The sequence below is a fragment of the Calonectris borealis genome, chromosome 1 (genome assembly GCF_964195595.1).
Source record: "Calonectris borealis chromosome 1, bCalBor7.hap1.2, whole genome shotgun sequence".
Lineage (NCBI taxonomy): Eukaryota > Metazoa > Chordata > Aves > Procellariiformes > Procellariidae > Calonectris > Calonectris borealis.
The window spans coordinates 67,160,942-67,174,225 of record NC_134312.1 but is presented as its reverse complement, the minus strand read 5'-3'; the positions used below and the strand labels follow the sequence as shown (position 1 = coordinate 67,174,225).

General features: G+C 38.8%; 1 protein-coding gene across 1 annotated transcript in view; it reads right to left on the bottom strand.

Moving 5' to 3' along the window:
- The window catches only part of AMN1 (antagonist of mitotic exit network 1 homolog), a 22,769-nt gene extending 9,485 nt beyond the window's left edge, over window positions 1–13,284 (bottom strand). Inside the window, 5 exon segments of the mRNA XM_075158508.1 lie at window positions 621–838; window positions 3,047–3,191; window positions 6,844–6,976; window positions 13,111–13,215; window positions 13,217–13,284. Coding sequence (XP_075014609.1) covers window positions 621–838; window positions 3,047–3,191; window positions 6,844–6,976; window positions 13,111–13,215; window positions 13,217–13,269 — 654 coding nt within the window. The 5' untranslated portion in view covers window positions 13,270–13,284.

Below are 13,284 nucleotides of genomic sequence, written 5' to 3'. Positions count from 1 at the left end.
TGAAGTATGTTACAGTATTGTTGTTGCAGCTGATTTCCCCCTTCTCATGCTACATATTAACTGTTGTTAAATCCTCTTACCTAGCTTTTCTGACATTTTAAATGTCATTCTTTCCGTGTTGACTCCACAACATAACTCTGACAAGCCATTCAGAAAGCACATTCAGTCTTGAGCTAGAACTAGTTATGGAGTGTTTACTTCTACTAGGAGCTTATATTGTTTGACATCCTATATTATTATTATTCAAGTCAGCTTGTCCTAATTGAAAGCAGACAATAATCTGTCCAAGATTCTACTTTCTTTAAATGAAATACTTTGGATTACTTTACAACTTGAAGAAAATGATTGCAGTAAATAAAGATACTGAAAAAAAAATCTCCAGTATTAGGTAGATTCTAATAAAAGTTTATCTTTGGTCCACAATACATGCTGTAACACCAAAATGTGTATTTTTCTGGTTACCAAGATGCAAAATATATCTTTCCTTTTCCTTGAGAGGAGGAAATTGGAAGTGAACCGTGGTCCTAAATCTTGTCAAGAGTAGAGCTTTCAATTTTATCATGACAATCTTAAAAAAATAAGCAAACAAATGTCAATTAGCCAATTGCTACCATAGTTACCTGAGTAGATGAAAAGTCCACACTGTGAAGAAATTTGCAGTTTTCTCCTAGTGCCTGCAGAGATGCATCCATGATGCCTGAACAGCTGCCCAAGTTCACTATTTGTAGGAACTGGCAGTTGAGCGCAAGAGCAAGAACTCCGCTGTCAGTTATATCGCAGCACCTTTTAAAAGACGCTTCACGCAAGTAAGGACAGGATAAGGCCAGTGCTATGACACCTGTCAAAAAACCAGAGCAATTTAAAGAATTATTCATTTTTTAATCACCATGCTAAATCCAATATGCTGTCCCCTGGTCATTGACTGTTTAACTTTCATCTCATGCCATGCCAGCAAGACTCTGTGCAAGGAAATAATTTTGTGGTTGGTTTCTTTTAATTCAAGGATGAGAAAAAGAAAATGACAATGAACAATGCCAGAGTCGATAAAAATTTCTAAATGCTGAATTCCCTTCCATACTGCAGAGGGATACCTGAGGGATATTATATACATGAGGTATCACCTCAGTGAGTGCATGAAAAAAAGCCAATGGCTTGAAAGCAGACTGATGACAGTGCTAGGTCCCACTGACGGTGCAGTGAGTATCAGGCAAAAAGCAAGGTAAGAGGTCATGTCTGAGGTCAGTTCAAGAAATCAAAACAGTAGTTCAGAAGCAGGACAGGAACCAGGTACACCTACGACAGAGCGCAGGCCAGAACTGAAGGTCCATGGGCAGCTGGTGTAGGTGGGCAGGTGAGACCAGCCATAGCCATTAGGGTCTGTTGATGCCCTCAGAGCCCTGACAGTTAGTAACAACCAAAATATTTGCGCAGAAGTGTCAGGAGGTAGTCAATAAAATAAAAGTACATGAACTACAGATACAATTTGTGAAAGGAATTTATTTCAAGGACAACAGAAACATGATGATTACAGCGGTACAGAAAATTCCATCACTTCTGGATAGATAGAAATAAAAAGTGGAATGTCATTATGATATGTTACTATGTAAGAACTTCAAAGAAACATGGATAAAATATACTTGCTTGGGTCAGAACCACTTTGCAACAAAGGACAGAAGAGACAGTAGTGGTAGCTGAATTTGACAGAGAAGTAAGTACTACTAGATATTGTATTACAGGATACTAAATGTTCCACGTGCAACCTACAGAGCAAGTGCTTCCTAGTAATGACAGGGCCCAGACATTTCTGGATGTGGTAGCCAGCAGGTTTCTTAAAAAACAAACAAATAAAAAAACGCCACCCAAACAAACCAACGAAAAAACCCCACCTGTTACTGAATTAGTAAAAGGTAACACCGCTTTAAAATGGGGTGGTTTTAGGTCTTTTTTTTTCCTGTATGTAATTGAGATGAGTGATAAAGAACTGTTCCAGCTTAAATTAAAGGCTTCACAACTGATTCTCAGTTTAAAAAGGGCTCAGTTTATAAGTAGGAAAGTTAGTAAAATTGGATGGACTAAGAACTTGTCAATAAAGAACTAGACTTCCCAGTTTTAATTGCAAAGTAATCAGGAATCTCTATCCAAATAGATGAAAAGTATACATAAAGAGCTCTAGGCTTAGAAAGTAGGCTAGTACTTTCTTAGTACTAGAAATCAGTGGACAGATGAAGGCATGGAGGGAAGACCATTGCAAACTGTATCTAGGGGTCAAAAAGTATAACAATGAGGTGACATTGAAAATAAATAAAATCAATTTTTAAAAGTTTAACCAATTACTTAAGTAAAAAGATATGTGTATCACTATGCAGTGGTAAGAAAATACAAACCAAGACTGATGTAAAGTACGGTATACATTAGCTCAATAATAAAGTAATATTTTGCCTCAATTTTCAATAAGGATGAGTTAATGATGGAGCAAACGAGTACGTGTAACCAAAAGACAAACCAAAATTTGTGGGAAATAAAACTCAGCAAGCTAAATTCTTTTAAGCTAATAGCTCCTGATACAACTTGAAATTGGAGGTTAAAAGTAACACCTAGAATCCTAAAGTCCTAAAGCAAGTAAAGTCTTTCAAGTCAGAGAAGATGCTATAAGCTTATTTAATAACGAACACATTTAATTAAAAAAGGGGAAAAAAGTAATTTAGGAAGTCACAAGCCTGAAACTTCAACCCCAGTGGTACTGGTAAGGCTCTGGAACAAGTTTTGAGGAAGGAATAATTAAGATGCAGTGGAAAACACGATCAAACGTAGCATAGTTTTACCAGAAACCTAGCATGACAGTAACCTGATAGCTCTCTTTCATAAGATAATCAGTGCTGTAGGCCTATAATTTACACCTCTGAAGTGACTTTTAATTAGTATTGGTGTGGCATTGGGGATTTTTTTAAGCAATATTTACCCTAGATATTATTTGCAATTTACTCCAATCTAACAAGAAAAATAAAACAGAAATAAGATCCCAGTTATCTGTGCACAGATAACATACCTTCTGAAGTGATTCCCAATCTGTTTTCTTTGCAAGAATTTAAGTTGATTTTTTTCAGTTGCTTGCAGTTATAAAGCTGCAATAATGCATTATCTGAAATATCACAGTCTCGGAGGTCTAGAGACTCTACAGCAGGGTGCAATATCTGTAACGAAAACCTACCATTTCAGTGAAACTCTGCTATGTAATAGAACATGCATATTTTTATCTAAAATACTTGTAATGTTAGACATCATGTAGAACTTTTTAAAAACATTCACTAGAGGATGGGGTTACCAGCCCTAGGAACTAAAAACTCTAAAGAAAATACGGTGTATTTGCTGCAACAGTTCATCTCCTACAGCATGAATGTTCAGTTTCTGTGATCACATCTAGAGTAGGAGCACATTAACGCTGCTATTTAAACAGTGGAAGTACTACTTTGATGGTACAGTTGCTAACACTAGTGCTTCTGCCAGCACAGATATGTTTACCAAGGATAATACCCTCAAACTTTCTAGCACAACTTTGATAGCAGAAATCTGAAGAGTAAAAAAAATAGTGATAAAAACTTAAATCCGCTGCAGATAAGAGTAATAATACTTGAAAGATATTTTGCCCCAGAGTATTTTTCTCACCTACACATACACTATTTTTCTCATAAACAAGCAATCTCATTATCATACAGATACCATAGGAGGTACCAAATCCTCATTAAATGGGCTCTTTCACTCCCGCAAGACCATAGGCTGGATTTTTTTTGTGAAATCTTCCCCAAGAGGACATTTATGAAATTTAGACCCAAAGCAATGGAAGGCCTCAGATTTTAGTAACAATAACCATATATCTTACCTCTAATTTAATTTTCAAGGATTCTCACTACTTTTTAATAAATATTATTTATAGCACCCTTTTGTGCAAACAATCTGTACCTTTGCTGAGCTGTCCTTCAGACCAATAGGCAAGTGTTAGATCAGGTTTTCACATTACCTTATATTACTCCCTTCAGCTTGTCATTCCCTTCCTTAACTTACAAGGATAAAAGCATACAGTAAATTTCCATACACAAGCGAAGATAACAGCATAGCTGACAGGCTTGTTAAAGGCCTATTCCTTCTCAGGTTCACCATTCTAACAGGTACAATAAAGATATTACAAGGAATTCTGTTTTTCTGTTTCGCAAATATGTAAGATGCTAGAATCTTTACTGATAAAGTCAAATAAGCCTTTTGAAAAAAAGCAAAAACTTCTAGTAGATTATAATTGCAACCTTTCTGCAAAATGAATGGCAGACCTCAGAAAGCTTTGACAGCTTTTTCTCCCCAAATGCTAAAAGCCTCAAATAGGTCTCTTTATGCCACAAAACCACCAACATATCCTAGAATACACTTGTGAGTAGTTTTCACAGAATAATATTCAGCTCTTATTTCACTCATATTTCTGAATTCATATCTAAAGAACTAAAACAGCCAAACCCAGAGATGATGTGCTTAAAGCCAAAGTGACCATCAACATTTATTCAAGATGCTTTCCCTGACTGTTGGCTTTCTTTCACAATTCCAAATTGCTTAGGACACAACAAAAGCGAGCAAACTGCTGGTTTTGAAGCCACATGAGAAATCTTATGAGAAAAAGAATCATTACATGTAAGGAAGTCTAAATAAGAAGCAACAATACTCACAGAATACTGCCTATTTAAAGTAGCTAGAGTATTAAGCTTCCCTAGCCCATGATTCTTCACACACTCAGGTATTACTTAGAGGTTTGCTTTCTATTGTTATTCACAGATTCATATTCACTGAGTGCATATACTAAAAGCTAATCTGTCTCAAAGACGACGAATTTTAGATAGAGTAAGGATTGTTTGGATGCAGAGTACAGGAGATTAAAGTATAGACTTATATCCTGTGGACACATGCTGAATGCCTTTATAGATCTTTATGGTAAAAGTGAGTTGGAATAAGGAGTTTAGCATGTGTGTCATAGAAGGCTGCTCCAAGCAAAAAGTTGGGTAAGGAAAAAAAAATGCACGATAACACAAATCTGGGGAAGAACAGGGAGGTAAGAGATAGAAGTTTATACGTAAGTGCAGGTTAACAGAATTTCAACGGGAAGAAAGTTAACTTTAAGCAAAATGCTTAAACCACACCAGCGAAAGGACATGCCTAAAAGCAAAATGAGATAGCATAGCCTGGAAAATTCCAAGAGAATAGATCTAGCTGCAATACTGTGGAGACTATGAAAGAAAAGGGCAGGACGGAAGCAATAGCAAAGAAAAAAAATTCCTTATCCATATGGAAGACTAACTGAGACATTGCAAATGTGTCACATGTAGAATACTTTGGTTATACATGATGTGAGCAAGGAATAGTAAGAAGAGCTAAACAACATAAGCTATTTTTGCTATGCTGAGCAACAAGAATATCTGCAGGATGAAAGAACAGGAAAATTGAAGAGCGAAATGGTATGGAGAAACAGTATTTTTAAATAGCTAGCATTTCTTTTAAAAATGCAAGTGAGAGAAACCTGGAAACTGTTAGCAAAGAAAGCTAAGGTATAATATGCCCAAGAAAAGTGATGACAGCTAAGGATAGAATTGCAGGAAATTGTAGGAACAGAGAAAGGAAAAACACATGAGAAAAAGAACCAGAACAGAGTATCTCAGTGTCAGATGGAAAACAGGCTCCAAGAGAAGGCACTGATCAACTGCTGAATGAAGACAAAGACAGATGAGATTTTACAAAAAAAAAGAGGAAAAGATTGTAACTTAAACTCTCTAGTTTATTTCCAGACTAAAGATATCCTAATAGGTTTTGTGCATTTACACACACACAATCATATGGTTTTAATTACATACATCTCTCAGGATGCTTAGAAAGGATTACTTACAGAAAAGATAGCCTAAACCACATTTTGTCAGCTCAAATTTTCCAAAATAAGATAAATGAATAAGACACTAATTTTTACTCAAAGACTTATTTTGTACAATCAAAAAATGGTGCATACTAGAGATAAAATTTTTTGGTCATAAGTCTTCCACAGTACTTCTGATTCTGCCTCTCGTTTTGGCTTCACTATTCTGTCTCTGAGAAACTGATATATTTGCTTCTTCCGAGTTACAGTTCAAAGCAGGAATGAACAGGGAGTCATTCATTTTCTGTTTCACGAAGGCCAACCTTTAGCCTTTCTCAATTCTCATGCCTCCCTTTGAGGCTAAACAAGATAACAGTAGATAGATACCAAAACACATATGCCCCTGAATTTACAGCTAAGGAAGTGTCATTAACTGGTTTCATTTTGAAACACTGACACACATTAGTAAGCAAAAGGGATGAGAGAATTTGAACTATCAATTTCTAGCCCTAGCATCATCATATTTCAAAGAGTCAAGATTTAAATAAATTATATGGAGATCATGTGCATGTCAATAGAACATAACAGAATTCTAACAAGTTCCTGAAATCTTTTCGTTACTAAATTATGCACTAGCTTCTTGAAACATACTACATTCAGGAACAGAGACCGGTTTGCAATAGAGTCTAACTTCCCGTACTGAAAAGGGATAATATATGACCGCTGATTACACAGAAATCAATTATGAAGGGAGAACATTTTTCATTTACTTGTCACTACAAACACAATCTTATTACTACTAATACAGGGCTATTAACATTATGAAGTTTAAGAAAAAAAACTGTAAAGACATGGACAGAGTAAGCAGGTCTGAATTTATCTGTTGTCTCACGTAAGCAGTTTTAGTTTAGTTCATCCTTGTGTATTAATTACCACAGACAGAATAGTTTTGAATGGGTTCTTACCTCACTGATATTTGAATCAGTTATTTGCCCTTGCCTACTCATTAATTTAATCAGTTTATCCTTTATGTTGGGTGGCAATGACTTAATATCTGCAGCATATCTGGAAAGGTTCTTTGTCAAACATTGAAGGCATCTGAAATAAAGGAAAGTTACAGTACAGTCAAAACTAGGCATTACATATTAGAACTAGAACAATCAAGCCATAAGATGTCATCTTCTGGTGCAAGTGTTCTCCAATCAACTGTTGCAAAAATTGTAGCCTCATTCACTGCAATCACCCACCCAGATCACAAAATGAGTTTGCTGGTAGTATATTCACAAGCTCTAAGAAAAGCCTTTTCAGCAGGTAAGCCTCCACTAGGCAGGTAGTAAAATCTTTACTTGGGACAGCTAGTTCCAGACACCTCTCCTTCACCTTAGTTAAAAACATTAAGGAGATATTTTCACATTGTTCACCATCTAGTTTGTAGTACTCTTTTAACATGAATTGTGCTGTGTAACCCTGGGCTCAACCTTTTTAACCTTGTGCTTAACACTAGATCTGATCACAGAGGATTGTCACCTGAGGCAGAAATTTTTCTGTCTTAGTGGGGTCCAGGAAATCCATAAATAATAGTTTTCAAGGTCAAATATACAGAAGAATATTTATTTATGCAATATTGAGTACTATAGAGGGACATCAATCATGCAATCCTATTTTTTTTAAGATTCCTAAGGCATTTTAATGTATCATAGGATACATAAAATGTTAATGTCCCAACCTCTGCAACTTCAAATTGCAATCACAGGCTTACTGAAACACCAGAAACACTGAAACTCTGGGAAGAGTTTATGAATAGCTTCTAAGCATCCTGAGCATACTGACCTTCAGAGCAATCACCACTCGCTAACATGCTAAAAGACAACTGCTGGTCCTTAAGGAAGGAATTGCAACTCTCTGAAGGGAGATTTTATTATCAAAAAATAAAGTCCTTAGGTAAATGAGGGACATAAAACTAGTGTGAAGCTAACCAACATCCAGAGATAACTGAAAAAGTAACACTCTGTCATCTAGCAAATGCCAAGACTTTAAAAGAGATTACACTGCAGCAAAACTAAAACGGAGGGAGTTGAAATGGGGGAGGAAGGGTAACTCCTCACTGTCCCCCTCTTGCTTAGAAACCTAATATGAATCCATATAAGTGATGGAGTTCTCTGAATTGGAGGTTCTATTATCTACTGATCATAGCTACCTGAATTAGATTCCCTAGGCCAACTTTTCTTTTTAAATCCTATCCAAAATTTTGAAAGAAAACATTACTGTCCTACAATACATTTTGCTTTTGTAGAATCAACATTTTTCCATTAACTTACCCCACCAGTAAACTCAGAGCAGCTACTGTAATTGCACAGTAACTCTCCCTACTGTAGTTGGCCTCTATATTTTTATGTGATCTGGATACACACAGCAATAACTAAGATTGGTAAGCAAAGAGTATAATGCATTCACCTGGCAGACAGATTTTGTCCTAGCCTAACTTAATGAAAGAAACCATGAACCCTGTTTTTCATGGACAGGGAAAACTGAGTAGCGCTTTACTCCTGTAATGACCTGATAAAAGACCATTCCTTCTCGCAAAAACCCAACTGCTTTTTCCCTGCTCCACATTATCAGACTTGTTACACCAGCTGTTTATAGTTCAGAGTTGTCTACTAAGCGTCAAATGGCATACTTATTTATTCCAAATGTGTTAAACTTTATGACAGGGTTAAGGCCTTATGACAGGACAAATGTGTATATTTCCAATACATAAAACAGAAATTAGATCTTTATGACTAATTATTCTACAAATAGTCTAACTTACATCAAGGTACAGCTTATACTAAGTTATGTGACATGAAATGGAATAGTAGAACAGATGTTAGAAGTGGCACACATCAGAAGAAGAAATGAACTAGAAGAACAGATACTAAAATAGGTTTAATGGCAAATAACAAAATAGATACATCTTCCTGCATTCTTTAGGGTTGGATAATTTACATTCATATTAAGCCCATAAAAGGAACCTCTGTTTTGAAACTGATGCTCTACTTCTGTCTTCAGCTTTTGTTCATGCAGATGTACCCATCTGCAAATGTTCTGATGACTTTGTAACACCTTAGTTTTCCAAGACACTGACAGGTCAGGTGATGCATTAGTCTGCAATAAGCTGGCCACCTGTTAATGATACCCGTTACACAGGAGCTATCTATCAACGACACATGGAACAACCAAACCTAAGCAATATCTAACTAAATACTCTTGTGATGACTTACATGTGCAGCACACTTCTTTATCATATAGTGACAATCTTAATTAAAGCACCTTTAAATTTGATGTTTCATTTGTGTTGCTCTAAGAGTCTCATTTTTGATGGTATAAACTCTCTTGGTTCTGAGCTTTTGTCTGGGCATTAACAAGCCACCTTAAAACACCTGCCATGGCTCTGAGAGATTTGCATGTGTAAGTTGGTCATTTCTCATTTTGGGAACAATAACTTCAGGAAACAGAAGCTAACATAAGATATAACTTGAGCAAAAAAGAAGAAAAAAACACATTTCTAAGTATTTCCAATATGATGCCCTCCTGCATGTGACCTTTGGAGTGCTAATTTCTCTTTTGGGGCACTGGGCAAAGGCCAACATGTGGCAGACAAGCAGCAGATACCATCAACCTGCAGAAACACCTTAATGAATGTATTTTCTATTAGGTTTGGAGATCTTAAAAATAATGACCTTATTAAAAGGACTACTTCACATACTAATAGATTTGTTTCAGTTTTTAGTTTCTGCTCTAAGTTCTGCTAGTTAAACAATAAGCCTAAGGGTTAGCATAAGTAAGAAGCTTAAAGTGCAGCCTGGCATAAATAGACAGCTATCACCTGATTGGAGTAAGACAAGAAATAATACACTAAAATTACACACATTTGATAAAAAGTTGTGTAATTATTAGTTTCAATTATTAGTCTTACTGGTATAATAATTTTATTGTTATACTAGTACAGAAAATTACTGCAGCAGTACTAATAAAATAGTGTAAAAAAGATTGGTAACCAATCAAAAGTAGAAATTGTGTATGGTATCAAGTGCTACAGTACACATAAAAAGAAATTACTGGGTCTAAGATCTAAGGTTAATCATGAAAACGTAAGCATGTAGTGTAATGCACATCTTAAACACCATTTTAACAGATTAATCATCACAATAAAAAAATATGGGTACTGTTCTAGCTTTGCAAAAAGAGAAAGTTATTAGCAAGACAGAACCCTTGTAATTAATTTCTATTAGCAGTCCAGCTGTCATTACACACCATTCCAACCAAATGTAAAGTCCAAACAGAGGTTGAAAAGGCTAGTTCCATCCCCCTTGTCTCCCCAACCACTTTTTACTGCATCTTCCTCATGTTGGCTCTGAAATTCACAGTTGCACAGTGAGCTGTTCGGCATCTGATCTGAATGAAAATTCCCGTGACTAAAACTGTGAGGTCACAGAAATAATACTGCCAAAGCAAGTGGCAGGGGGCAGCAACAGCCTAGAGTTAAGCCAAATTAGATTTAGCATACAGCCACAGCTGTGGAGTCCCTATAGAAAACTTTTTTGCAACAGAATCTTGTCTGGCACCAAAATGCCAACAAATCACAGCAAATTAAACTCACACCGATTAAAAATTCTAGAAAAATTAAAATATTAAGGGTCTATAATCTGGAGTGTAGCACAGATTTAAGCAAGGAAAGAAGCAAAATTTCCAGTACGTAAGCACATTAAAAAAAACACTAAAGTTAGCACAGTGTAATAAGGGCACCTGTAGCAGGTCACTGCAGAAGACACTGTAACGAGGAGACAGGAATTTCAAGCAGAACCTGGGCAGAGTTGAAGCACAGGCCTTGGTTGCAGAGACCTGTATGTCAGCATGAGTGACCATTACATAACCTGAGCATACACCATGATCGCATTTAACTCGCTCCTCTGGAGATGTGTAAGAATGCAATGTTTTCACAGTTCCTCGGTGACTGCTGGATGAACTTGGCTGTCTGACTGTAACAGAGAAGCCTGTACATGGCTCCGACACAGTACATGTACAAGTAGATTACACCATCCGCATTCCTCGTCTGGCCTTGAGATTAAACAGCGTATCTATATGTAACGTTCCTTTACTTGACTGCAGAAATGAAGAATCGTTGTTTACTTCTAAAAAAATCTTATCAAAGTTCTGAAGACCACGAGTGTGAACCTCACCACGGAAAGGATCTGTGCAGCATGCTGATCAGTGTGAAGGGGCTTGTCTCATGCTGTGATAGCTGGGGTCCTCAGCATCAGAAGGGTCGCAAGATTGCTATCACGTTTTCTACTACTACTATTCTTTATGCAATAAACCAGTTAACTAGCCTGGAGAGCCCATGCCTTTCCTACCGAGATCCCAAATGAACCAGCACCTCCTCGGTGCAAAACAGTACCCTGCCTTTAGCTAGGGTGAGTCAAATGGACTTTCTGAGCCTTTTGGGGGACTACGTGTGCACCTACCATGTGACTGTTCCCTCTCCTATAATGGATGCCTATTAAGTCATGTAAATGGGCAAGCAGTCCTTTGTCATACAAGGGCACACACTTCAGTTATGTGATAAATACATATTTATCATATGACACCTACATTTTGGCCACTGGGTAAATGTATTTTTCTGGCAATTCATCCTGAAAGAAGCAGATTGTCACCATATACTGTAATACATAAACCCAGTTGTATCTAAAAACTTAATAAAAATTTAAGATTAATTTTTTTCTCTTGAAGATACTAAGTGGCTAATGCAGCCATGCTTGAATAGGGACCTGCAAACCTAGACCGACTACTTAGTTCAAATTTGCAGAAAATACACCAAAACCAATGCAGATACATGGAAATCAGTGTGAGCTACGCCCAATCTTCTAGTTACATCTAACTGTCTCTTGCCACAGAATTTTAAATTTAGCTTGAGAGAAAAGCTTTTTAAGATTAATTGCATTCTTTTCAAAAAGCTGGTTGATATCCTCAGAGTACGTTACTGATCTGCAGTTTAAACAATTAATCATTTAAATTATAAATGTTTTCACTGTTATTGTACTTTATTGGAAACAATAAAACACTTATTGGCTACACCAAGGCAACTGTAACCTCATCTTCAGTGCTTTAAAAGAAGAATAAAAGTCTAAGACTAACTACAGTTATTGTTTGCTAGCTATTTTTATCTGTCAAATCAAATACTTTACCCCTATGCTGTCTCTAACTCCCTCCTAAACACAAAGGAATTTGACATAATGAAAAAAACTCAAAGCAAAACACCATTCAGTGGATTCACTGGGGCCAGGTGAAGCCAGGGATCCTCAACCATCCCTCCACATCCTGTTATCTACCGTGAGTGCCGCTCCATTGTGCCCGCAGCCCCACTTTGCTCCAGGAAGTCCGATGGGTTCGGGGCCGGCCGGGCGGGTTAGACCGCTGCCATCACAGCGGGGCCGTGATGTCAGGGATCTGTCAGGGATCATCCTGAAATCCACCTGCCAAACCCTGCCACCCCATCCCAACCCGGTCACCTCTGCCAAATCCTGTCACCTACCCTGCCACCCCATCCAAACCCTGTCACCTCTGCCAAACCCTGTCACCTACCCTGCCACCCCATCCAAACCCTGTCACCTCTGCCAAACCCTGCCACCTACCCTGCCACCCCATCCAAACCCTGTCACCTCTGCCAAACCCTGTCACCTACCCTGCCACCCCATCCAGACCCTGTCACCTACCCTGCCACCCCATCAAACCCTGTCACCTCTGCCAAACCCTGCCACCTACCCTGCCACCCCATCCAAACCCTGTCACCTCTGCCAAACCCTGTCACCTACCCTGCCACCCCATCCAGACCCTGTCACCTACCCTGCCACCCCATCAAACCCTGTCACCTCTGCCAAACCCTGTCACCTCTCCTGTAGCTCCTGCTGAGCTCTGCCAAACCCTGTCAACTACCCTGCCACCACTACCAAACGCTGTCACTCACTCTACCACCCCACCAAAGGCCTGTCCCCTGCCCTGGCACGCCGGGCAAACCCTTCCTCCGCACCCCCCCACAGGAGGCGGGTTGCCTCGGTGACGCTGCGTTTACCCGAGGCCGCGGCCCCGCTGCGAGGGGAGCGGTCTAACCCGCCCGGCCGGCCCTGAACCCACCGGACTTCCCGGAGGGAAAGGGGGCCGCGGGGACAGAGGGATGGTGTCGGGGTGGCACTCACAGGTCCAGGAGGAGCTGGACTTCCTCGCCGGCGCCGTCCCAACCGCCGCTGAGGCGGCTCATGGCGGCGTCGGGGAGCGGGGAACGCGGCGCCACCCCTACCCAATGCCTCCGGGGGACGGTGCCGAAATGGCGGCGGCTCCCTGCGGCAGGTGGGCATGACGGGAGATGTAGT